The sequence below is a fragment of the Tachypleus tridentatus genome, chromosome 3 (genome assembly GCF_004210375.1).
Source record: "Tachypleus tridentatus isolate NWPU-2018 chromosome 3, ASM421037v1, whole genome shotgun sequence".
Lineage (NCBI taxonomy): Eukaryota > Metazoa > Arthropoda > Merostomata > Xiphosura > Limulidae > Tachypleus > Tachypleus tridentatus.
In genome coordinates, this window is record NC_134827.1 from 81,025,371 (window position 1) to 81,051,271 (window position 25,901).

The window sequence follows — 25,901 nt, forward strand, 5'->3', positions numbered from 1 at the left end:
GATTATGGTTTGAGTTTCCCTAAGGTACCATACGTTAAATAATTCTCATTTGGAATCTGTAGAGTTTTGTTACAAAAACACTCACCAGTTTGAGAAAACTGTTGAACATGTCCAGAGTGCATCAGAAAGGGAAAAATTGTTACTATGTCCAAATTTATCTTTAAATGTCTTGATGTCATCTAGTAGTAAAGAAAGTTTATAACAATCATCAATTGATCTTTTTATTAAGCTACATACATAAAAAAGTAAGATTTAATATGCAATTCAGATACATTTTTTAATTCCAATCTAAGATTCTAAATTTCATTAGTTACTTCATTAGCAATGTGTAGTTGCAGTAATATATTTAGGTTCACTGATTCATGTTTCAGGAGTTAACTGAAAATAAAAAAGGAAAGACCTATTTTACCAACAAGATTTATGCTACATTATACTAAACCAAACTTTCATAAAAAGCTTCATCCATGGATACAAGAAAATGGTAGAACATATCTAGCAAATTGTAAAAAATATGAAATTAAAAAAAACATATAGTTTGATTTGTTTGGAATTTCATACAAAGCTACACAAGAATGAGTCAGCTGTAGTTAATTTAGCAGTGAAAAACTATAATGGGGAAAACCTAATCACCACCCACTGTCAACTCTTGGGCTACTCTTATCAAAGAATACTGAGATTGACCATTATATTGCAATGCTCCCATGACTGAAATGGTGAGCATACTTGGTAGAAAAGGGGTTTGAACTAAGGCGAAAAATATGAAATTGTTATTAATTAAAAACAACAGCCTCAGCTAGCATCGATAATTCATTTTTGGGAATAATCATTTTCAAATGAAAGAGAATACTGTGCAGTGAACTCTATGGTCTGACAATAAAAAAAACTAAAAAACAACAAGAACAACAAAAAAATAGAGAATAAAAATATGTCACATCCAACCAAGGTACTAATACTACTATATAACTTCATTCTTGCACTAATCTGCTATGAACTGAACTCTCATACCGATATAATTTTTAAAAAAATAGCTATATGATAAAAAAAGAATAAGAGAAGAAAAATAAGTAAAATGGGGGAAAAGCCGTTTTATGCCTCAAACATTATTGTGACACGAGAAATGTTTTCTTAAATGCATCACAAATTGCTTGCTTACTATTAATCTATTACTTACAAAATCTGCACTACCAAAAGTCATCTGATTATCAAATGGTTAGCCTAATATTAAAGAAATCTCCTTAAGCTTTAGATACTATGTTGCAGTGGTTGTAAAACCTGAAGGCTTCCTTTCAGGAGATCTGTAGAAAAATTAAACAATTACAGAAGGAAAGTAGCAGCATAATGTATAGATTCCTCTATGGTCTGCTGAGTTCTAGAAAAAAGGGACAATGAAAGTCTGAGAACCATGGCTATGTATGATGCATAGATTTAGAAATAATAATAAAACGAAAATAAATATATAATCAAAAGATGTTCACATGAATATTAAATGTCCCTGTTATCTTTAGCACAAAACATATTTTGTTTGTTTGGTTTTGAATTTCATGCAAAGTTACATGAGAGTTATCTGTGCCACCACAAAAGATGGATAGAGTAATGTTTCAATTATTGTTTGTGTGTTTGTCAGAAAGATTTCTCAAAAATGACTGATTGTACTTGGACAAAAGTTGGTATACAATTGAACTAATGGGCCAACTTAGAAGTGATTAGTTTCCAGGCCACAGCAAGGTCAAGAAAAACAGAAAACAAATTCTCTTTCTTAACATGAGGGTCAATTTTTCCACAATATTTTTGCTCTGCAACTCGGTAAAAAATGATCATAGTTTGGTGAAACTTAGTGTACATATGTAGAATATTGTCCTGTCAAAAACAATCCATGTCTGTTGATAACAACAAACATACAGATACATTTTCATATGTTCTGAAAACCAAATAGGGCCAACACTAAGTGGTAGAGGTATGTTCTCTACTCAGTAACTCTAGTATTTCAGAGTTTACATTCAGATCTAATCTAGTTTGAGAACAATAAAAAAATATATACATATTAAATGTTCATATAAGCAAACAAAAATCATATCCAGAGCAATACAGTAAACATACAAACACATGTTGAATAACATACCAAGCACTTGAATTGTGAAAAGTTAGCAAGGGGGGACTCCTGAAATCTGAGGAATGTTCTTAGAATTTGATATTTGACAGTCAGTTTTAAGTTTCTTTCCATTAATAAGAAAAAAAGATGTTCTCCAATGCTGTCCTTCACTTTGAGCAGTGCATATAACCATTAAAATAAATTACAACTCAGCATTCCATATTTTTTGTATGAACAGTAACATATAAAATGCCAGAAAAAATGCTTTTTATATTACACTCCATAGCACTGAAAGGTTGATCAATCCATACAAAAATTAATACCATGAAACCATTTTACCAACCACCAAAAAGTTCTTCAACTTCCAAAATCCTCTCACGTCCAGGTTGATCTAAATCTTGAAACACATAGATGTGCTTGAATTCATTGGGGTTTTTGTCTTTTTCCTAATAAATATATTTTCAAAAGCTACAAAACTTTGTAATGCAAGCAATAATCAGTACTAGTCATGAGCATCCTAAATTAAACTAACAAAGACACTGTCTTCTATTGGTTCTTTAACTGAAATGAGTATCTAAAAGAAGCAGTTTATTCTGTGAAGCTTTATGTTCAGTTTCAAATTAAACTAATAAGTATTTCCCTTTATGTTTGTTATGCTAAGACTATTTTAAATGTTTAAATTTCCAATTTCAAAACTTAGTTAAAATTTTAAGTTTAAACAAGGAAGATATTTTTTCATTCCTATTAGTTGTTAAAGATGAAAAAAGGAGGAATTCATGACATTCCACTGTTGTGATCACGTATCAAACATTTTGAAAGGAAAAATCTTTTATTTTGAAGAGTGAAACTAGCTTAACTCATTTACAGGCAAAATTTTGAACTACTAGCATGGATCAGGACTTCAGCGTAAGAAGGTTAATTAGTAGAACATAGATACCATTGGCTATCGAACCTCATGCTCCTAATCCGTCTCACAGGTCCAGATAGATTCCATTACACTATGTAACAAAATTTTTACTTTTTCTTGTTCCTGGGCAGAAAGCCTTATTTCCCAATTGTTTATGTGTAAAGTAAATGGAAAAAACCTGTTTTTCTCTTCAAACTTTGTTTTCATGACATTTTAAAATTTACCCATTTTCCAGAACATTCCAGGTAGATTTAGTGCTGAGTAGCTGATAGAGAATTTTCTCAAACTTCTAAGAATTTTCAAGAACCTTTTAGAATTTTCTAGAACTTTCCATAGTAATATATATACATGAGCTCACCACTCACCACTTCAGTTTAGTTATAGATGCCTAAGTGAACACACAGACCTATCTGATTTTATCAGAGATGGCATCAAGAAGCTGCAAGCATTCTCCAGATGTATTCTGCTATGTATGTGGCCAATTTATCAAGGCAAGAGCAAAAAGGTGGTCTGTGAAAGCATCTGCTAAAATATATGAAGCCTACAAGGCATATTTTGGCATGCCTGTCAGGGATCAAGACAAACTCTGGGTACCTCATTTTACTTGCAAACACTGCAAAAAAACTCTAGAAGGTAAGATGGACAATTTTTGCTTGCTCGAATAGTAAGATTTTATATTATACAAATTTCAGACCTTTTAAAATTTAAATACTTGTTCATATATTTTTTTAATTTCCAATAATATAGAAAAAATATCAAAATCTTGCATGAACCTCTTACACATTAGTTGTAGATGAAATAAATTTATTCTTCATAATAACTTCATTTTACTCTTTTGCAGAATGGTACAGAAGGTGAAAGAGAGCCATGAAGTTTGCTATTTCAAGAATTTGGCATGAACCCACTGACCATTCAAAGCAATTGCTACTTCTGCATGGAGGACCCTTCCAAACGTCGGGCTGGCAAAAATGCATCCGAACCTTCCATCAACCATTGCCACAGTGCCGCACTGCCATGAGCTCCCTGTACCCATTCCACCAGAGAGAAAGCAGCCATCCTCAGAAGAGAGTAGCAAATCAGAAGAGGAGATAGACGCTGAAGATCTAGATTACAATTTCAAAGGTGTAGCTGGTGAGAGAAACCCGTTCTACCCCAACTCAATGACTTGATCAGAAATCTTGGTCAAACAAAGTTGAATGCTGAAACTATATTTGGGGGCTGATACGCGAAAGTGATTTACATTACAGTTGCAAATCTTGAAAAACTACTCACTTCTAAACATTTTTGTACAAATACATGTGAATCTTGATTTATGTTTTATTCAGATCTTATGTAAATGAAAATGTGCAAATCTGCCTCTTTTAACACAGAAAATAGATTACTTTAGAAATTTCATTATCCTGGTCACAAAAGCAAATTTTGAAGGAAATAATGGCCATTTCCTCTACTTTTACAACACAAGAAATTAAGAACTAACACACACTATGCAGGAACAAAATTTGTGTTACATAGCATTATTTAGTCCAATATCCTTATCTTTATTTGATGGTGGTCTACAACAGCTGTTAAAAAGTAAAGTTATGTTCAAAATATAACAAATGGATTATGTTCCTTATCTATAAAAGTACTATTACTGACAAATCACTTATTCTTGATGACAAGGAAGGTCAAAACGCTGTTCTCTGCTTATCAATAAAAGTGTTGATACCTGTACCAGCAGTTCTGAGATACAAATCACACTTATCTACTGACTAATAAAGTTTGAAGAAAACACAAGTACAGTTTTATCTTGGTTAAATGAGCTGTAATATGATCAACAGCTTACTTATACAGGAAATTCTCGTTATATACCATTTCATTATATGCTATATAGGCATTTGAAACTTGTGTTACTGACTTTTTTAAAAACACAGCCAAATTTCCCTGCACATACATCATTTATAATTTTCAGCTTAGTTCAGCTTAATTCTGTCAACACATGCTAGGTTAATTTAACACACCATGCAACCTCGTTGTACGAGTTTAACTCTGAGCATGGATTCAGTTCCTGGGACCAACCTTGTACCATTTTGTACTTGTTATAGTTTTCATGCTATAACTTCTAAATTACTATGTGTATCTTAACAAAATTTGACAAATTATCAGAATAAAATACAAGGCTTTCATATGCAAAATATTAGATATTTTTATTGAATCTTTAGGTTTGTTACGCAATGTTTTTCTTATGCTTTTTTCTTTTTGCATGCTGCATATTCAACATGCAAAATAATTTTCAAATTTCACAAGTGAAATCTTTATAATATCCACAAAGTTATCAAATATTTCTTAAGAAAAAACTTTATATTTCCACCACAGACAAGGATATTGTGGAAAACTTGTTAAGGTTTTAGGAAAACACTGAGCAGCTGCCTGTACAATACAGTCAATTACTGATCCCACACAGTCATCTACTGATGGCTAACAGATGATGGCAGGATCAAATTCTGCAAGAACAGTGAAAGAGGGCCAATTTGCTTGAGCCAGGGGGCATGCAGGTCAGATACCATCAACCATGTCAGATGTCTGTCTCAAAATTATAGGAAATGATCCCTGCCTCATGGATTATTGTCAATCCTCCATGAAAAGTGGGAAAATAGTGAAGGGGAGCAAATTGAGAGATCAATAGCAGTAAAGGACAAACAAGGTGCACGAAAATAAGTATAAGAACCACTATTGAAAAAGAGAAAGGTTGTGATCAGAGAGCATACTTTCTACAGAGCAACCCCTTCCTATCAATATCAGCACTTCCCCAGAGGGGATGATGTCCATTAAAGTTCCCAAGGAATAAAGAGAGAGATGGCAACTGCTGAATGATAGCATCAAGGTCTTAATGATTATAGGTCTCTCCAGGTGACAGGTAGAGAGAACAAACAGTATTGGTATGACCCAAGGAAACATAGATGGCTACAGCCTCCAAGGGTGTGTAGAGTGGCAAAGACAGGGTGGGCTGATCAACCAACAATGCCACCCCTCCATGCACTTGTCCCTCATACAGCCTGTCATTTCTGTACAAAGAAAATTGCCAAAACGTGACTGTACCGGTAGGTTTCAGAAATGCTTCCTGTAAGAAAAGACGTACAGAATGGTAGGAAGCAATCAGTGTTTTGATGTCATCCAGATTAGAACGTAAACTTCGACAGTTCCATTGTATTTATTTATGTGTAGGCAAATTGGATGTAGAACCCTTCTGTTTATGACCATGTCTTTTTTCCTTACTGTCCTTATTCAAGGGAGGTCTATCGACCTCCATGGATCCTGCCCTAGGTCGATTGGGCAGGTCTTTGCTGTTGAAAGAGGATACCAGTGACTGAGGACTTGAATGAATGATCATTTTGCATCATGGGGTGGAAGAAGATGTATCCAAAGAAATGCCTGAACCCAAAACCAAAGGAAGGGGATCTTAGGATTTGTTGGAATGTATGGAAAAGACAGAGATAGATGTTAAGTTGATTCATCAAACTTTTTAACCATAGAGATCAAAAGACTTTTCATTTGGTTTGAGAATGATTCTTTTGGAGGCACAGAGAAATCTGTCTTCACTCCCACTATAGTGGTGGAATGAAGTACATGCCTGAGATGAAGTGGTGGACAGCAATTTGTGAGCCTCAGGATAAGTAATGTTATAAATTGTTTTAAAATGTTGCACCTCTTTTTTGTCCAACCATTTACAGCAAGAACAAAAGTAGGATGGGTGAGAGCCATTGTAATTGACGCAATGAGGGTCCGTTTCGCACTCATTTGGCAACAAGCACACTTCAAAGAACCACAACATGACGTCTTCAAGTGACCAAACTGCTGACACTGGAAACATCTGAGAGGATTTGGAATGTATGGCCATACCTTGCAATTAAGATAGCCTGCCTTGATGGTGGCAGGTGGGTGTGGTGATGTAAATGTCAGAATGAGAACCTGGATCGGCATTATAATTCCATCTATGCGAGTGGAGACACACCTCACTGTAGAAACTCCTTGGGTGGAGAAACCAGTGAAAATATCTGACTCAGGGATGTTCTTCAAATCCCTCTCAATAATAACTCTTCATGACAAATTCAAAGTAGCATGAGGCATAACCTCAATAGGTATATACCCAATCACTTTTGAATGCAAGAGGAGTTGAATGTGTTGAGATGTGGATGTTTCCACTAATATGTCACCAGAGTGAAGCTTCTTTACTGACTCTGGAGAGCCAGCAGGTCCCTCTAGTCCCTTTTGAATGAAAAAGGAAGACATTTGCCCTAAATGTTTGTCTGAACGAGAAAGTAGTACAAGAAAATGAGGTACAGGTGTTACAGATGTTGAAGATTGCTGCTCAGAATCTTCAAGATGTAATCATTTACCTATGGACTGTTTTCATTATTTTATTTAAGTTTTTTTTTGGAAGATCCATAATAAAAAAGAGAATATTTCGGTGCCCACTGACCCCACCCACCATGGAGCCCTATGAGGGGATGCACTACAATGTCAAATGAGGACACTGCAGCAATGCCAGGGTTTTGTGAGCACTATACCCAAACACCAGCATCAGATACAATGTCCATAACACCTGTTAAGAACATCCAACACTGGTACTTGGTTGACCCTAGCCCATTAGGACCAGCCGACTGACCCAAGGGGGACTACCCATCTGCAGGAATTCTAGTGCACTAGGGTCGGACCCCTCAACCACCATGATCCTCTCCTCTCCTTCACGGGTCACCACACACAGCAAACACGTGGGTGGATGTTTAGTTCCCAGAGGAGGTAAAGTAAAAGAACAGAACGTTCCCTGGGAGATCCCCTCACCACATACAAGAATCCACTCCGAGGAGTCCAGTGACATAAAACTGACCTTTAGTCCTTATGCAAGGAGGAATTCCTTAAATCTTGATATGTTCTCATAATTTGGTATTTAACAGTTTCAGCTTTCTTTCCATTAACAAGAAAAGAGAATGTTTTCCAATGCAGTCCTTCACCTTGAGCAGTACATATACTCACAAGAAAAAAGTTACAAATCAGCCACATACATACTACCCTAAAAATTTTGACAAAGTAAAATTTCTGAACTCCACCTATTAATTTACAAAATGATGTTAAACAGAAGTTAAAACCTTATCTTAATAGTTCTTAAAACCTGCTTATTAGAGCTTTATATACACATCTAAAGTCTGGGCACATTCTTGATGTGCACTTTTCTACTTTGTCGCATACACTTGTTATTATAATTACTTTTTTTAAAGATCTTTTGAGGATTATTATAAACTTGTACAAATGAATTAAATTATTTTATATTCTCATATTTTTCTGAGAATGGAGAGGTTTTTTTTCACAGTTTTGTGCATCATATCTCGTGAAGGATGTTGCATAAGAAGGTTAAATTGAACAGGGATATTAAAAGCATCATGCAGGTTCAAAAGCTAAAACTGTCACATGTTGCCTGGAGGGGCAATCACTGTGGGTTTATTTCAAACAGCTTCCATGGGTACGGAAAGTCATCATTATACGTCAGAATCACAGACCAGAAAGTTGCAACTTTCAATGGAATGACATACAAAGGGGAATTTTCCTTTATAAAATTAATAAGAAATGGGTAGGGAATAAGTATCATATTAAAGTAAACTTTGTCTATGTGATGCAAAATGGAACAATTTATCCTACAAGAAACAATAAAATATGGTATGAAATAGAAACCATAGCTTAAGAAAATGCTTTTTCATACCTAAAACTAAAATACATACAGTACCAGTATTATATTAAAAAACAAATCTTTTCAAACTTTACTTCTGAGTTCAAGTGCCTTTAAACAGCATTTATATTTACCAAACACTTCATTGAGAATCATTTCTATGAGCATTCTGAATCAGCATTGTACACTGAAACATTTTCCTGTTTCAGTATAAAACATTTGACAATTTTTAGCAATGACCCCAACAGAAAACTATTTTTAGTGTAAATGATCACAGCATTTTAAAAATAATTTACTATAATGTTTAATTTTTATGTTCTTGTATGCATTGTACTTGATTTACTTGACTGAAAATATTAGGAAAGGATGTGACAGAGACTGAAGATGCAGCTGTAAATTCATCAACATCACTGAAATCTGCTGTCTTTATTTCAAAAGACATGCACTCAAGATTTTCCTTCACAAACAGTAGCTCCACCCACCTCTTTCCATTTCTGGGACACTTATTTATATACTTCTGTCCAATCAAAAGCTCAGGATGTCCCCTAGTGGCTTACTCAACCATTTTCATGTCATACAATGCCATCTTGTTCTTTCAATACAAAACTTCAAGCTGGTAAGTTGAGTCTTTAGTATGCTCAAAACTTTGTAGACCCTAAAACATCTTAGTTACAAAGCAGCAATCAAAGTGCAAATGTCAGAGCTAGAAGAGATAATCATTTGCTTTACTTCTTTATACACTTTTCTGTTTTGCAAAAAATGAGTTTAAGAACTTATCTGTGAATAGTAATAATGTATATATATATACAAATTAATTGAAATGTAACAGTATTGTACAAATTACTAGTCCACTAAAACACAGCCATTTTACATGCTTATACATTCATACATCAATCTTGTAAAAAATGGTGTAGTTTGGTAGTTTTACTTTGTAGAAATTTCAGGGCAATATTATTTCTTTAAGGTTATGTCTGAGTATTATGGGTAACCACCTTCCCATAACTGGATACAGAATCAAAAGGCACTAGGAACTGAGATGTTGTGGGTGTAAGAATTCGTCTCCAAACCCTCATCAAATTTTTAATAACTGTTTTCTTGTTTACCATCAGTGACTGGATTTTATACGATAGGTGGAATATCCACAATGCACTTGGGTGCTATGACTACAGATATTACCCGTTATGAATGTTGACAACTAGGACTAATAATGAAAAATAATTGTTTAATTTTAGTTATATTCTAATGGTTGTTATATATGTATTAGTTTAACCCTTTCCAGATGGGTCATGGGTCAAAGGCTATGTCATTATGTTTATTGACTAGCATTCAAAATTTTATTGAACTACTATTTCTTGAATTTATGTCACTGAGTTTGGTATCAAATTATAAATTATAATTTAAGTTTTGATGTATGTTATTCAGTTTCTTAATTTAAAAGTAAATATTGAATGCTGAAAAGGTAGACAATAAGAACCGCAAATCTTTACATTGTACTGAAATATCTCTTACACACTAAATCACACACAGAGTCGCTGCTCACCTCTTTCCACGTTTGAAAATGGTCTCTTGTATACATTTACGTCAATATATGGTACATGAATAACCGGGTGAAAGCTCAAAATGTACTCTTGTGGTTTTCTCAACCATTTTAATGTTTTTCTAACATAGATTTCAAGCAGGTAGGTTTGTCTTCAGCATGCTCAAAATTTCACTTTTTACACCAAGATACAGCTAAGTTAATAAGCTCAATAAATTATAATTATAAAGTAGTTCTATGGTATCAATATAGTAATTTGTGATTTTTTTGGTTATATAAATATATAAATAAAAATATTTGATTTCATATCCACCACATGCACAATTTTAAAAGGCTTAATTAGCAGCCTACAGCAAGCAGCAACTGAGTACACAGGTTGTAACAATAAGAGATAATTGTTTGCTTTACTTCTTTATTTGCTATTCCATGCTTTATGAAAGATAAGTTTAATAACTTTTTTCTAAACAGTAATAATCTATATGCATATACAATGCATAATAATTGAAACGTGACTGTACTGTACAATATACTTGTCTACTAAAACACAGCCAAGATAGGTTCACTTTGTAAAGATTAAAGGTCACTTTTATATTACTGAATATGATAACATGAGTGCATGTGCACCAAGTCATTGTAACTCCTGTGCTGTTAGCCAGGCATGGCTAATAGGTCAATATAATAAAGTAATATGTACAAATCAGATTTAAGTTATTTTGTGTAAACATTTATGCTTTCTGATATAATTTTTTGTCATCCTAAAACAAAATAATAATAATAAGTTGGTGGTTATGAGGTTCGTCAAACCTAACAAATCAATACATAGATTTGTTAGTGAAAATAACAGATAAAATATAAAGTTTGTTTTCATTAAAAAACATTCAGTACTATATGGACACTAAAGATTTCACCTGTGAAATTAGAAAAACTTTATGATACAGTATTTTTAACCTTAAAAGGCAAATTACTTTCCATGTTGGATGGGCATCATGTGAAAAGAAAAAAAAAAGCAGGAGAAAACATTGCTTAACAAACCTTAACACTCAACAGAAAAAAAATATTTTGCATATAAAAGAACTGTAATGTCTATTGATAATTTGCCAAATTTTGTTAACATATGCTTATGATTTAAAAGTCACAGCATGAAAACTATAACAAGTACAAAATGATTACAAGGTTGGTCCCAGAGACCAAGTCCATTCCAAAAGAATTAACTTTATTAAAAACAGAATCAATGCACTTCCTACAACACAAAATTAAATTAATAGCAAGTTTATACACAAAATAGTACTTACAGAGCCAAAAAAAATAACTCCAATTAAATCTTTCTCACTACTGATGATCTTGTTTTCTAATGTTGTCTTCAAACACTACAATAAAGAATAACATTGTTAACATTTTTTAATTCCACATTTCAAGTAATAAATACCAAATAATGCATTAGTGATGCAATTTACCATTTTTATCCTGGGATGAAACAGTGAATCTTTCACTCTAAACTTCATTTCATTAAAAGTTCCTACAGTGCAAACTATTCCATAATGTGTCAAGGTTTACAAGTTTAAACAAAGAATAAAACTTATACTAAAGAAAAAGTAGCTAAAAAGTGTTTATGGCAGTCTACAAGATGAAATAAAGCTAAATTATTGTACAGTAAATGCAAAACTGTAATGGAGGTAAACTTAGCTGAAGATGTAATGACTGGATGGATGTTAAAGTGATAAGCATGTATATTGTTTTACCAAAATAAATCATGAAAGCTCACAAAAATTGTAATTAGCAAAATATTAATTTTTTAGAACATTACATGCGAGATGAGTGTTGTTTGTATGAAATACTTTGCAAATTAAAAACTTGAAATTGAAACCAGTTGTCACACACTGACAACACTACTTCATGATCATCTGATATATTAGTTGCATCAAAGTTTAACAAAGCAAAAAAAAAAACCAAGTGATCCTGAATGAAAAAACTAATATGTAACCCAGATGCATTACAAAGTCCTTTTTATCAGCATGTGAGTTGTTGCATTTGATCATGAAATTTGCAGGAAATATTCCAGATAGACAAATGCAAGTGTATTATTTATATAGATATTACACATGTATTATTATTATTAAACATCACGAGCTAAGGTGTTCTGTACCCTGAGATTTAGAAAAATATTGAAGCATTTGCAGTAAATGTATTTGTTTATTTTTGCAACAATGTTGAGGAACTTTTTAGTTTCATCATCAAGTTTTAATCATTGTTATACTTGAAACTCTACTCTCTAACTTTAATATGAAAACATTATAGTTTTCTTTAATATAAATCAGGTTACTAGTTAATCTCTCTCTACATTAGTGAAACAGCCATTTCCACATAAAATAACTTTTTATCTCAAACTACTATCACTACATTTTACTACTTCCACAACCCATGATTTGGTCTCACAAATATAGTTAAAAAAACTTAATATTTTCTTAAATTTAAAATATATTTCCAATAACATTTACCTCTTCTGACACTTACAGCAATTACTTTACTTTACCACCAGGGCTTCTTTGTCCATCTATTCATTAAACTGATTTTTCTTGTTTGCTCCAGTCTTTTATACATCATTCAATTGCCCTTGGTGATCATTATCTTGCCATACACTTCACCTATATCAATACACCCTCTATCTTGATACTGTATAAATGTACTTCATTCAGATAATTGTATTACTTTCTTGAGGCTGCTACAGTCTAACACCAGCTTTTAGTGGGGAGGAAGGGTGGGAGAGTATCAGCAGAGATAAGCATTATTAAAATATATTTTTGATTTGGGAAAATGTTAACTTCCAAAACATACTTATCTCTGCTGCCACTTATAGCTAGAATCCCACACTGAGGGGTAAGTGAGAGCATTATTCATACAGAAAGAATCTGAACAGGTCAAGGCTATACCAAAATAAGAGTGGTACCTGAGTGCACTATTTCCAGAAGAGGTATGCTCTTCACCTTAAATTTAGTTTATGTATCAAAGATGGAATTGTACGTGAGTGATCATTACTATAGGCCAGACCCAACCAGTTAGACAAAGATACACTCTTCTGGATTGGAATTTAAGGGTCTCGATCCGTATATCCCACATTGGTGGTTAGAATAGTTGGACCCCAACATTATATATAGATATACTTTTGACTGGATCCCAACCCATAATCATAGAGAAATATGTTAAACTACTGGAATCATGATGAAAAAGTAAGCAATATCAAAGTGAACAAACCTTCTCCTCCATCTGCAGACTGAATGGCATTGTGTGTCTTACTCAACCAAAGGAATAGAAGAAAAAGAAATCAAGGACAGCTTATCCCAAAATGATCTCCATTTCCTTTTTTCTAAAGTCTTTTAAAGACCTTGATAAATTGTTTTGTAAGAGTGAAATACATGCGAGTCTACTGCTGCGTCCACCCAAGGGAATCGAACCCTGGAGCTGCGAGTCTGTAAACTTTCCACCGATCCACAGGAGTGCTGAAAATCCAACAGATTGAAAGAAGGGATAGGATAAGTTACTCAAAAGTATCTCCAAAATGTCAATGATTGCTTTCAAATACAGCCCCAGAGCCCCCCATAGATTTGAATATATGTCTCCATCTCATTATGAATAAGATCACAGATAGTTTCAACTATCAGTGACCTTCCCCAACTGTTGTGCAACACTAGAGAGAAGTGGAAGAGACTCAACTCTTTGTTTTTGTTTTATTCTTATTATTGTTACAAACCAACTAGATAACAAAATTCAAAATATCTCAGAACAATTATAATACTGAGAAATCTGTTAGAGATGCTTTGCTGAGAAAAAGTGATAAAATTATCTGAATGAGGTGCTTATATACAGTACCAGGATAGAGGGCACACTGACATAGGTGGAGAGTATTACAAAACAGTTATTGCCAAGAGCAGTTGAGGAGGGTATAAAAGTTTGGAATAAGCAAGAAAAAAACCAGAATAATGTTCAGACTGGTAAAGAAGAAACTTTGGCAGTAGGGTAATCGTTAGTGGTAGTGGAGATAAATATGTTTTGGAACTTCAAGCATTTTCAATACTGTGAGACAAATTTTCAATCTTACTCGTAGAAAATAAAAGGTACTCGGTTTCATCATTAATCATCAGAACAGGTTTTGAAATACGGTTCAAAATTTTATTATAAATCAATAAAAAGTTTAAAATACGTTGTAATATTATTTTCATTCTAACCCAAATTTCTTATGAGGAATAATAAAACCAATGAAGTAGCATCAGAAATTGAATGTAACTTTTTTGAATAATTTGCTTCTATCACACAATTCCAGTGACACAACACAGCCAGTTAATCAGTGCAGCAGTGTATATTCAGGTCATGGTTTTAAACAGTTAACATCAAATATTTTAGTAGACACACATTCTCTCCAAGCCTCCATTTACTAACAGTAAGCACTAGTTGTAAAATATTAATAATTTATTAAAGTTGTATTTATTTAAATGTTACATCTCATAATAACTTTATCACCATTTTTGTTGCAATTGTTTATTTGAAAAATTTTGAATTCACTTAAAAGATAAAATGATGTTAACATTTTTAGTTGTTACATGGTGGCTCACAGAATGGCCGAGTTTATCAAGTACAAAGTTTTAGCTCATAGCTCCATTATCTCTTGACTGATTTAAGATTATCTCTAATTACAGGTTTTTGGACTTGAGAGGTCAAACCCTTTCAAGTGACATATTTGACCACACCCAAAGTGTTGCTGGTGTACAAAAATATAGCTAATAAAACTAAAAACAGGCCTTTCAGATTAATTTACTCTAACCGTGCCTAAGAGAATTTCAAGTTCTGCAGCAATTAAGGATTCCCTCTTGTTTTACTGAGAACTTATTCAACATACTTTGCCACAGTTTTTTTAAACTGTAAAAAAACATATGTCAAACATTACAGAACATCAGCCTCTTATAAGTTGTAACTGCAAAGTGAAAAAGTTCTTTAAGTACAGTACAAGAAATTATGTGTATATAGCCATGAGATAGCCAAGAGAAGAAAGCTAAAAATATGGTAAGAAAGTTTCCAAAAAAAATTGCAGAAAAAAGAAAAGTTTGCATTTCAACAGCAAAAACTGCTAATGCCTAGAACCTTGAATATGGTTAATCAAATTTTAATGTTGAAATTGTTGAAAACATTTAAAATCCATTAAATATGTTTGGAAGAACACAAAAGACTGTGGATAAGAAACCACAGAATACCAGTAAAACATCATGTGAAGATGCTTCAAAGATAAGGAAAATATCAAAGATTCTTTGGATAATCCAGTGAATATCTAAAGTCTATGAAGTGGAGAAGTTTTTCTATGATAAATTAACTAGGCAAACCATTAAAAATTTTTTTTTTTAAAAAAAAGGTCATGAATTGGATGTTCTTACACGAGAAATTATTCTTTTGTTGTAAAAGAGCAAAAAAAACAAAAAAACACGAGTTACATAAAAAATATTAAATGTGAAGTTGCTTCAGAGAAATAATCCACTGAAAATCTATCATTTGGGCTGTGTTGTATCAGTTGACACCTTGATATACAAACAATTTTCAGTATTTAGTGAAGATATTAAACTGGTGGTCAAGACTAAGTGAAACATTGTACCCAAGTATTCATACTATGTAGGGCTACAAAGTTTAAACTACTGAAGACAGAGTTGAACTAATTTTCATCAGATGTCCAATGTAATATTTTTGTAAATAAATTTTTTTATCCTTGTTCATGAAAGCAGGAGTTTACCTTTTTTCATTTGTTTCAATAAAACTATTAGTTAAAGTGTTACCAGAATTAAAATGATTAAACAAATTTAGATTGTTATTATTTAATATTTAAATCACAATAAAAGCATTTGTTTGAAAAGTACCTTTATGCTCAAATAAAAAGGAATATTCCCAGTTTCTTCACTTTTCACAAACATGCTCTCTGTCACATCAATCAGGAAAATCAAGCTGTCTCGTCCAGTCTGAATATACTGAAAAATAGGTTTTGAGAATGTAAGACAACATGCCATATACTGTCTCATTTACCTCATTTTATAGTTACAAACTACTTTCTTCACTCCAATAAAATTATTTATATTAACCTGAAACCTTTTCTTAATGAATATTGATGAAACTTTGTAGAATGGACAGCAGCTGCCTGTTGTGAAGACACAAATGTAGAGGATGATGTTTCAAAAGTCTACCGCCTTTTGTCTTCAAGTCAGTGTGTGTGTGTGTGTGTGTGTGTGTGTGTGTAGGTGTTGTTGGTCTTTTATAGTGTCTTGGTAGATTGTGGAGAGAATGCTAGGATTGGTTGGATTATCACTGTTTCTGATTGGGGAAAGTTTTCCTGTAGATTTAATCAATGGTAGCCACAGGTTACTCACCTCTAATCCAGAATCTCTGTTTAATGAAGGTTAAATAGTGTTAATATAAAATGATTCTTTGATTTTTCTTGCCTTCCAGAATTTGTCTGTGTCGATGATTCTAGTTTTCTACCTGTTTATTCTGTGTCCAGTTGACATTGAATGCTCTGCAATGGCTGAATTTTGTGTTTTCATGAGCCTTGTGCCATCTTTAATCCACCAGAACACTATAAAAGACTGACAACACCAACACACACACTGACTTGAAGAGAGAAGGCGGAAGACTTTTGAAACATTCTCTATGCTTGTGTCTCCACGTCGGGCAGTTGTCGTCCATTCTAAAATTTTCATCATGAATATTCTGCCTAAATAATCTATCAAAGAATGAATATTGATGTTACAAGTAACAAAATTCATATCTATCTCTGTGTGTTTATGGGTGGGTGGGTGTTATGTGTATGGATATACTAAGGTTTGAAAAATATATCAATGTTCATATTAATTCAAATTCCTTTGTCAAACAAAGCATAACTTTAGGATTATAAGATTTTGATTATACTTTCCTAGCTGGTTTGTTCTACTTTTTTTTTTCAGTCCTTAAGTTAATAAAGCAACAATTTTGGTATCAAATTACATTCCTCCTCCCTTCCCAAATGAAATGACAGGCATGTTCTTTAAAAAATACGAAATCTAATAGTATATTTTGAAATGGCTGATATGGGTAAAGAAAGCACTAGTGAACCTGACAATGACTGAAGAAGGTCAAAACTTTTTTTGTTCCTCTACTAGTACTTTCTCTACCCATACCAGCCATTTTTAAACATATAATGTTCTCTACAAATGGGTTTTCTCATCAATACAGTTTACAATCTAATGGTGTTTGTAATGTAAGTCTGTTTTATATCCTTTTATTGACTCATTTATTTGCAAATGATAACTTATTACTTTTAATTTAAACATTTTTATTGGTTCATAGAAAAAATAAAGTATGATGTTTTAATACAATGTGAATTTCTCATATTTTGAAATCACAGAATATGTTTTACAGAGCTGCTTAAATTAATTCACAAGACTTTAATATGTTTATTCAATGTAAATATATTATAATTTTACATTTAATGCTCCATTTTCTTCCTCTTCATCTTCATCTCGATCTCTCCAGTTTCCATCCATTTAAAATGCTAAGAATAGCAGCCTGTATACCAAAGATAAACATTATAAAAATTTAATAAATTACAAAACATTTAGAAACACAACAGAAACATGTTAAATTCACCAATTACACATAATATTTAAACTTATTAATAACTACTCTCTAGCTAACTACCATTAAAGCACTTAGCTTTAGAAAAGGTTATTTTTGCAAACAGTTAAACAGAAATTCATATTAATGTAATAAAATAAATACCCATCCTTGCAGAATATATCTTCATTTTCTCAATAGTTTGTTATTACAATTCATCACAAGATAGATATTCTACAAGTTCACTAATTCACTTGAAATTAAATTTGATTTCAACAGGACTAGTGAACCTATAGGTTAGTAATGTATCCTCACAAAACTGTAACAGTGAGATACTGAACTAATAAAATCAAATTCTGGAAATACACAGTTTATTATTTTATTTACATTAATAGCTACTATGAGGGAAACTCGTGCTTTGGGTATAAAATGTTTTGTTCCTTATGTTATTTTATATTTATATGCACAAAATTTATAAAACATAAAGGTAGTGTTGTGTGAGTGATGAGACACTCCACATTCACCCATGCATTGTTACATAATCATATTTGTCTATCCCTTCACAATATATTGATAAAATTATTTATATTAATGAGCATTGGAAGACTAGGACTATAAGTTGTTTGCCAGATCCTAAATACAAGACATCATAGGGTATGATGACAGTTTAGTTGCTGGAACACTTTCTTTTTGTAGCATAGGTACAAGAAAATGAGATGAAAACTGTAAGTCAAAAGAAGTTCTTTAAAAGTATACAGATAGAAACATACATATGGTCTCTTTTTACAGTTGTGGGAGTGATCTCTCAGAATAGATGCAAGATTAAGTTACTTAGCAAGAGTGAAAGCTTAAATGATAGATTGTTAGAGGTATGCTAAATGAAACAGGTTAGACCTGCTGGGTAGTTTTCAGGGTAATAGTTAATTAAATGCTAGTATAGGGCTACAATTTCTATCAAGTTAGGTTAAAGGAAATTTGTGGAAGCACTAAATATATTCATTGAAGATAGATTAATCTTGCACCTAGAATATTCAGACCATAGGTTCAATAACAGTCTTGAAGACAAGTTTTCTCAGATTTGAAGAACATAACTGATCTAATAATAAACTTAAATGCTGTTGTTATAATGTTAAGCATATACAGAAATAAATGTTTAAAATAAACACTACTATATAATGAGACTTAGAAGTAATTATAAATAATTATAAAAATAAATTTGAAATTCAAGGTTACAACTTGTTTTTTTTAACAGTGATGCTTTTACAAAGAAGAAATGGAGGAATAAACTGCAGCTTGTTGGGATTGAAAACAAAAAACTGTAGTCAAATGATTGAATATATTTGGCTAAAATCTGGAATTTTAAGGGTAGAAAGTTCATGATTAACGATTCTTATAAGACACTTGGTCAGAACTGTTGAGATAAATTGTAAAACTGGGTTGCTACTAATAACACTAACACAATAATTATGAAAAGCTCTGATTTTAAACTCACAATGATTGGGTTTGTATCAGTCAAGTATTGAGGAAAAGTGATTTCTTGAAATAATTCAGGATGGTTTTCTTTATCAAATTGTCAGAAAACCAACAGAAGGCAATTCAATTTTAGATTTACTGCTAACAATTAATAGAGATGTGATTTCAAAAACTGAAGTATGGAACATTTGGGAAAGGATGATCATTTTATAATTAGATTTGAACTTGAACTACATGTATGTTGAATAAAAAAATGAAATTTTATTTCCTAATTCAATGATAATTTAATGATCCAGAAAATTTTAAATGTAAACGTTTAATTAAAGATAAGTATGATCCTAAACAGATATCTAAAACAATAACAGGGAAGGTCAAGGGTAAAACTGGATTACTGAAGATAAAAAAAACACAAAACAGTAGTAACCATCATAAAAACATGAAAGGACAGATACATTTAAAGATTTACAAAAACAGGGTTGTGCATGAGATCTGGTTAAAAATAAAAAAGGCAATCCAAATTGATTTATAAGAAACAGCAATTTAATAATGTTAAAAAACTGGATGTTTTTTCAAGTACAGTTTTTATAAAGGAGAAACCATTATCAATTCACACCATCAGAGGACAAGAATGTATAATTCCAGGTTTATGATTGGTTTGGTGTTTTATGGCACAAAGCAATTAAGTTATCTCTGTCAAAAATCCAGTAAAAAGTTAAAGTAAAATTAGTAAAATTCACAAAAGGAAATTAAAGTAAAACAAAACAAAGTTTTTAAAAAAAGCATTAAAACCAATTTTTACTTCTAGTCTATACCAGTAAGAGAAAAACTACAGTAATACAAGTTGTACAAGACTTTCTGTAGCATAACTGTAATTATCATAACTTGCCAGGAAGACTAACAGGTAAGTTCAACAACCACCGTTAGTCACCTGAAGTTGGTCTTTCCAGTCCTGGTTCCAAGTAATTTGGCATTATGGTTATTTTCAGAAAGTAAGGTAATTAAAGTTTTAAAAGACTTGTAGCAAAATTTTAATTATAACTCCCCAGGATGATTTACAGCATTAGTCACCTGAAGTTGGTCTTTCCAACTGGCATGGAGCTGACCCTTGAATACAGGACCATAGTCCATGTATGGAACAGGCACAGCAGTGATAGTGCCAGAGCAGTTAAATCTATATGCAGTGTTGGCAAGTTCATTCCTGCAGATACCAATGTGGCCTGGTATCCAGAAAAAATGTAGATATTAAAGTGAAATGGGCCAGTTCGTTTTGAATGTTGGTTGGTTGATTTAGTGTTTCACGACACAAAGCAGCTAGGCTATCTGCGCCAAACATCCAGTAAAAAAGGTAAAAGTAAATTCAGTAAAATTCATAAAAGGAAATTAAGGTAAAACAAGACAAAGTTAAAAAATAGCATAAAACCAATGTTTACATCTAGTCTACAACATCAAGAGAAAAACCACAGTAAGTCAAGTTGTAAAGGACTTTCTTTAGCGTGACTGTAATAATAACAACTCACCAGAAAGACTAACATGCAAATACAAAAACCACCAGCAGTCACCTGAAGTTGGCTTTTCCAGTCCTGGTTTCGAGTTACTTAATGTTACGGTCAGTTTTTAATTTCAAATTAAACTATATGAACTGCAATTTTTTAAAAGGGAGCCACATTAAAAAGGCATAAAGTATAAATTAAAAAACTTAAATGGCATTAAAAAGATTAATGGCCTTTAAAAAACTAAAAACACTACCAAGGTGGACAGTGTCACCATCACCAATAACACCAACATTATAAACAAACCTTGGGACAGAACATGCTTAGAATGGTGCCGTCGTTGTGAATCATAAGGGTGACAAGCAAAATGTGGCTTATTGTGACCTGAGTGTTACACAGACTACACATTGGTGCATCAGTTCCAGATAAAAGAACACAATGAGTTAAACAACTGTGACCAATGCATAGTCTAGTTAGAACAACTTCCTCTTTCCGATCCTTATGGGAACAAGACGAAGTCCAATATAGGATTTTATTTGGAAAAGCTTGTTTTCGCATTGCTCACTCCAAGTTGACTGCCAGCTGGCATGGAGCTGAGTCTTGAATTCAGGACCATAGTTCATGTATGGTACAGGCACAGTAATGATAGTGCCAGAGCAGATACACTTAGCTACAGTGTCGGCGAGCTCATTCCTGTGAATACCAATGTGGCCTGGTATCCAGAAAAACTGGATAGAAGTAGATGTTAAAGAGAAATGGGCCAGTCGGTTTTGAATATCGGCGAGAACAGGGTGTGAACCAACGTGAAGCAATTCCAGGGCCAGTTGAGAACTAAGCGAGTCAGTATAAATCGTGCAGTTTGAGTACTGCTTAGCTTCTATGTGATCCAGGGCAAGAGAAATGGCATACAGTTCAGCAGTGAACATAGAAGCTGTAGAGGGGATTCTATGTGCAACCACTGAACCACAACAAACCAGAGCAGAGTCCACACAGTCACCTGATTTCAAACCATCTGTATAAATAGGAATGGAAAGATGGTTCAAAAGATATTCAGCAAATAACAGACAGTATTTCCAATTGGGGTGTCTGCTTTTGTCAGATAACACAAAGATAAGTCACATTTGGGTACTGTACAAAGCCATGGTGGGATGGGCTGACCAGTGGATATAGCAATGTTATCCAAGGGCAGACCCAATCCATCCAACTGCGCGCCTAGATACGAAGGCCAAAAGGAGAAATGGCGGATCGTCTGTTCTGAAAAAGTATGGCCCACTGAGAAAACAAAACACAACCCCAGGTGGGATGCTTTGGTAAGAAATGAAGTTTTGAAGCATATAGTAAAGACAGTTGCAAACAGCAAAGGTGTAAAGAAGGTTCATGAGACTCTGGGTATAAGCTCTGAACTGGGAAAGTGTGAAAAGTCCCAGTGCAATGCCAAAGTTCTTGATGATGAATGGGGTCCTGCATCTTTAAGGCTGAGGTCCTGGCAGAGCCATATATCAGTGATCCATAGTCAAGTTTCGATCAAATTAGAGCACAATGTATTTTTAGCATAGAACATCAATCTGCTTCCCAAGTGGTAGAAGAGAGGACATAGAGGATGTTCAGTGCTCTTGTACATTTGATCTGAAGCTGTTTGATGTGTTGTATACAAAGGTCAGCTCACAGTCATAAATAAGTCCTAAGAACTTTGTCTCAGGGACCACATGCACCACAATTTTACTGGTTCGGGAGTTCAGAATCAGGGTGAATACTCCATTGGCAGCAAAACTACATGCAAACAGTTTTAGAAAGAAATAAGTTAAAGCCTTTTGCTGTGGTCCACTTCAGTAAATGACTAAGGACAGTCTGTAGCTGCTGCTCAATATATCCTATGTTCGATGACTGACACAAGATGTGAAAGTTGTTGAAATAGAGCCCGTTTGCAACAATAAGAGGGAGTTCTTCAGAGATGGCATTAATCTTTATACTGATATGTGTGACACTTAAAACACAGCCCTGAGGGAGTCCAAGTTCCTGTAGAGGAGAATTGGAAAGTATTGAACCCACATAAACTTGAAATTGCCTGCCCATAAAATATGTTTAATAAACATGGGCAAATGGCCACACAACTCATATAAATGGAGGTCTCGCAAAATGCCATACCTCCATGTTGTATCATAAGGCTTGTCAAAGTCAAAGAATATTGGTACAAAATGTTTTTGTTTGAGAAAGGCTTCTCTCATTGAAGTTTCAAGTCGAATGAGGTGGCCCATGGTGAAGCTCTGTCGTTGGAACCCACACTGAATTAGCGACAGGAGGTTGTTTGATTCAAGGAACCAAATGAGACAAACATTAACCATCCTCTCTAAGGTCTTACAGAGACAGCTTGTTAAAGCAATTGTATGGTAGTTTGAATGAATCTTGGTAGGACAATTGCATGCCACCAGGCATCAGGAAAAACATTCTTCTGCCAGATCCAGTTAAAACCAATCAGAAAAATAGCAAGAGAAGCAGGAGATAGGTGGAGCAGCATTTCATTGTGTACATCATCAGGTCCAACAGATTTACTGCCAGACCAATGAAGGGCCAGTTTGAGTTCCATAAGTGTAAAGGGATGATTATAGTTGTAGAGACAATCAGTGAAAGGAAAGAGGTGATTGCTCTGCCCGAGTCTTGATGGCTAAGAAGGTAGAGGAAGAAGCAGAAGTGCTAGATACCTGGCAAAAGCTTTCACCTAAAATATCAGCAATGCTCTGGATATCAGCTAAGTCCTGGCCATCAGAGAGCAAAATAGAGAGGGAGACAGAATTATATTGTTCATTGACCTTTTGAATCTTGTCCCATAAGACTCTGGAACTGGTGGTAGAAGATATGCTGGTTGTGAACTTAATCAAAAATTCCTTCTGGCTTTGATGTCTTACCTACCAACATGTGCATGGGCCTGCTGGAGCCATGAAGGGATAAGGAATAACAGAATTGAGTACTAGTCCATGAGAATCACCTATCATTCTTTTGAAAAAGGATGTATCCATAAGCATAAACTACTGGAAGGTGAATGAATGTAGGATACCTACCGATTAACACAGATCAAATTTACTTTGGATGCTCTTCGTGACTTGAAATGGATTTCAACATTGGATCTGAAGAGCAAATACTGAGAAGTTCAAGTTGACAAAGCCAGTAGAGAGAGAAGGCAGTTTTTATTGCAGAAAGGTCATTGTGGCAATTTGTTATATTACTGTTTGAATTATGTAATACACTTTGTAATTTCAAGGATTAACAGAGTATATTCTTTCACACTTTTCTATTTTCTTCTACTCTGATAAAAACCATTTAGTTAGCTTTCTTTACAACATCACACTTTACATGTATTTGCTATGGGAAAACCTTTTTCCACTCATTTTTTATTCTTTTTTCAAGAATGTACTTGATACTTGGAGGATATAAAAGGTTTGGACTTTGTGTTTTTGGATTCTCAAAAATGTTTGATAAGGTGACACAAAAGATTAGCTTAGAAAACCACACTGGTCACTGTGAAAAGACCAATTTATCAAACTGTAGGATGGTTGTTTGGCATTTATTGATGCAAAGCAACTAGGCTATCTGCACCAAACAACCAGTAAAAAATAAAAGTAAAATTGTTAAAATATGTAAAAAGGAATCACGTTAAAACAAAGCAAAGGCCAATTTTTGAATTAAAAACTTAAATAGAAATAAAAAGGCCAATGGACCTCAAAAATTTAAAAACACAACTAAGGTGAACAGTGTCACCATCAACAATGACACTGTCCAACATCAGGGGTGAACCCATGGTAAAAATATGTTTAAAATGGTGTCATCGTTCATGGTCGTAACAATGGCAGGACAGTAAAATTTGGGGTATTGTAATTAGAGTGTCATACAGACCACACATTGGTACATCAACTCCAGACAAAAGAAAATGATGAGTTAAAAAACTGTTACCAATGTGTAGTCTAACCAGGACAACCTGCTTCTTCCGAACTTTATGAAAGTAAAACAGCCAAACAGTAACAGAATGTTTGATCTGGAAAAGCTTATTATCATGTTGCTCACTCCAAGTCAACTGCCAACTGATGTGGAGTTGAGCTTTTAATACATAACAGTAGTCCTTGTATAAGACAGACATGGTCATGATAGCACTAGAACAGACAGACTTAACAGTGGTGTCAGCAAACTTGTTCCCATGAATACCGACATGGCCATGTATCCAAAAGAATTAAATAGAAATGGGCCAGTCAGTTTTGAATATCAATGAGAATAAGGTGAGAACTAATGTGAAGTGATTCCAGAGTCAACAGAGAGCTAAGAGAGTCAGTATAAATAGTACAATTTGTGTACTGCATAGCTTCTACATGATCCAGAGCAAGAAAAATGGCATGCAGTTCAGCAGTGAACACAAACTGTAGAGGGGATCCTGTGTGTAACAACCAAGACACAACATATTATGCCAGAGCCCACAGAATCACCTAATTTCGAACCATTGATATAAATGGGAATGGAATGATGGTTCAAAATTTGTATGGCAAACAGAAGATGGTATTTCCAATCAGAAGTATCTACCTTCCTCAGATGACTCAAAGAAAGGTCACATTTGGGGATAGTAATAAGCCATGGTTGGATGGGCTGACCAATGGAAACAGCAACATCATCCAAGGTCAAACCCAATTCATCCAGCTGTGCCTGGATACAAAGGCTAAAATAAACAATAGCAGATCACTTATTCTGAAAAAGCACAGCCTACTTGAGGAAGTAAAACACAACCCCAGGTGGGATGCTGTGGTAAGGATTGAAGTTTTGAAGTTTAAAGGCAGTTGCAAATTGCAGAGGAGGTTCATGTGAATCAGTGTACAAACTTAGGACTGGAGAAGAGTGGTAAGCCCCTATACAGAGCTGAAACACCTGATGGTGAATGGGGTCCAAAAGTTTTGAGACAAAGGTCTCAAAAGCATCTGTGGCAGAGCCACAGACCAGAGACCCATAGATCAGTTTTGATTGAATGAGGGCACAACAGATCTTTAGCATAGTAAACTGAGGACACAGAAGATGTTCAGTGCCCTTGTACCCCTTGACATGTGGAATGAAAA

The 25,901-nt window shown here is 33.8% G+C and overlaps 1 protein-coding gene across 3 annotated transcripts in view; it reads right to left on the bottom strand.

The window, feature by feature from the left end:
- Irbp (Inverted repeat-binding protein) overlaps positions 1-25,901 on the bottom strand; it is an 80,008-nt gene that overhangs the window by 49,685 nt on the left and 4,422 nt on the right. For all 3 annotated transcript variants that reach the window (XM_076495207.1, XM_076495209.1, XM_076495210.1), the window contains exons 2-6: positions 17,722-17,803; positions 16,126-16,233; positions 11,527-11,601; positions 2,433-2,535; positions 86-179 (exon numbers count right to left, since the gene is read on the bottom strand). In XM_076495207.1, coding sequence (XP_076351322.1) covers positions 86-179; positions 2,433-2,535; positions 11,527-11,601; positions 16,126-16,233; positions 17,722-17,781 — 440 coding nt within the window. In that variant the 5' untranslated portion in view covers positions 17,782-17,803. The remainder of the gene's footprint in view (positions 1-85; positions 180-2,432; positions 2,536-11,526; positions 11,602-16,125; positions 16,234-17,721; positions 17,804-25,901) is intronic.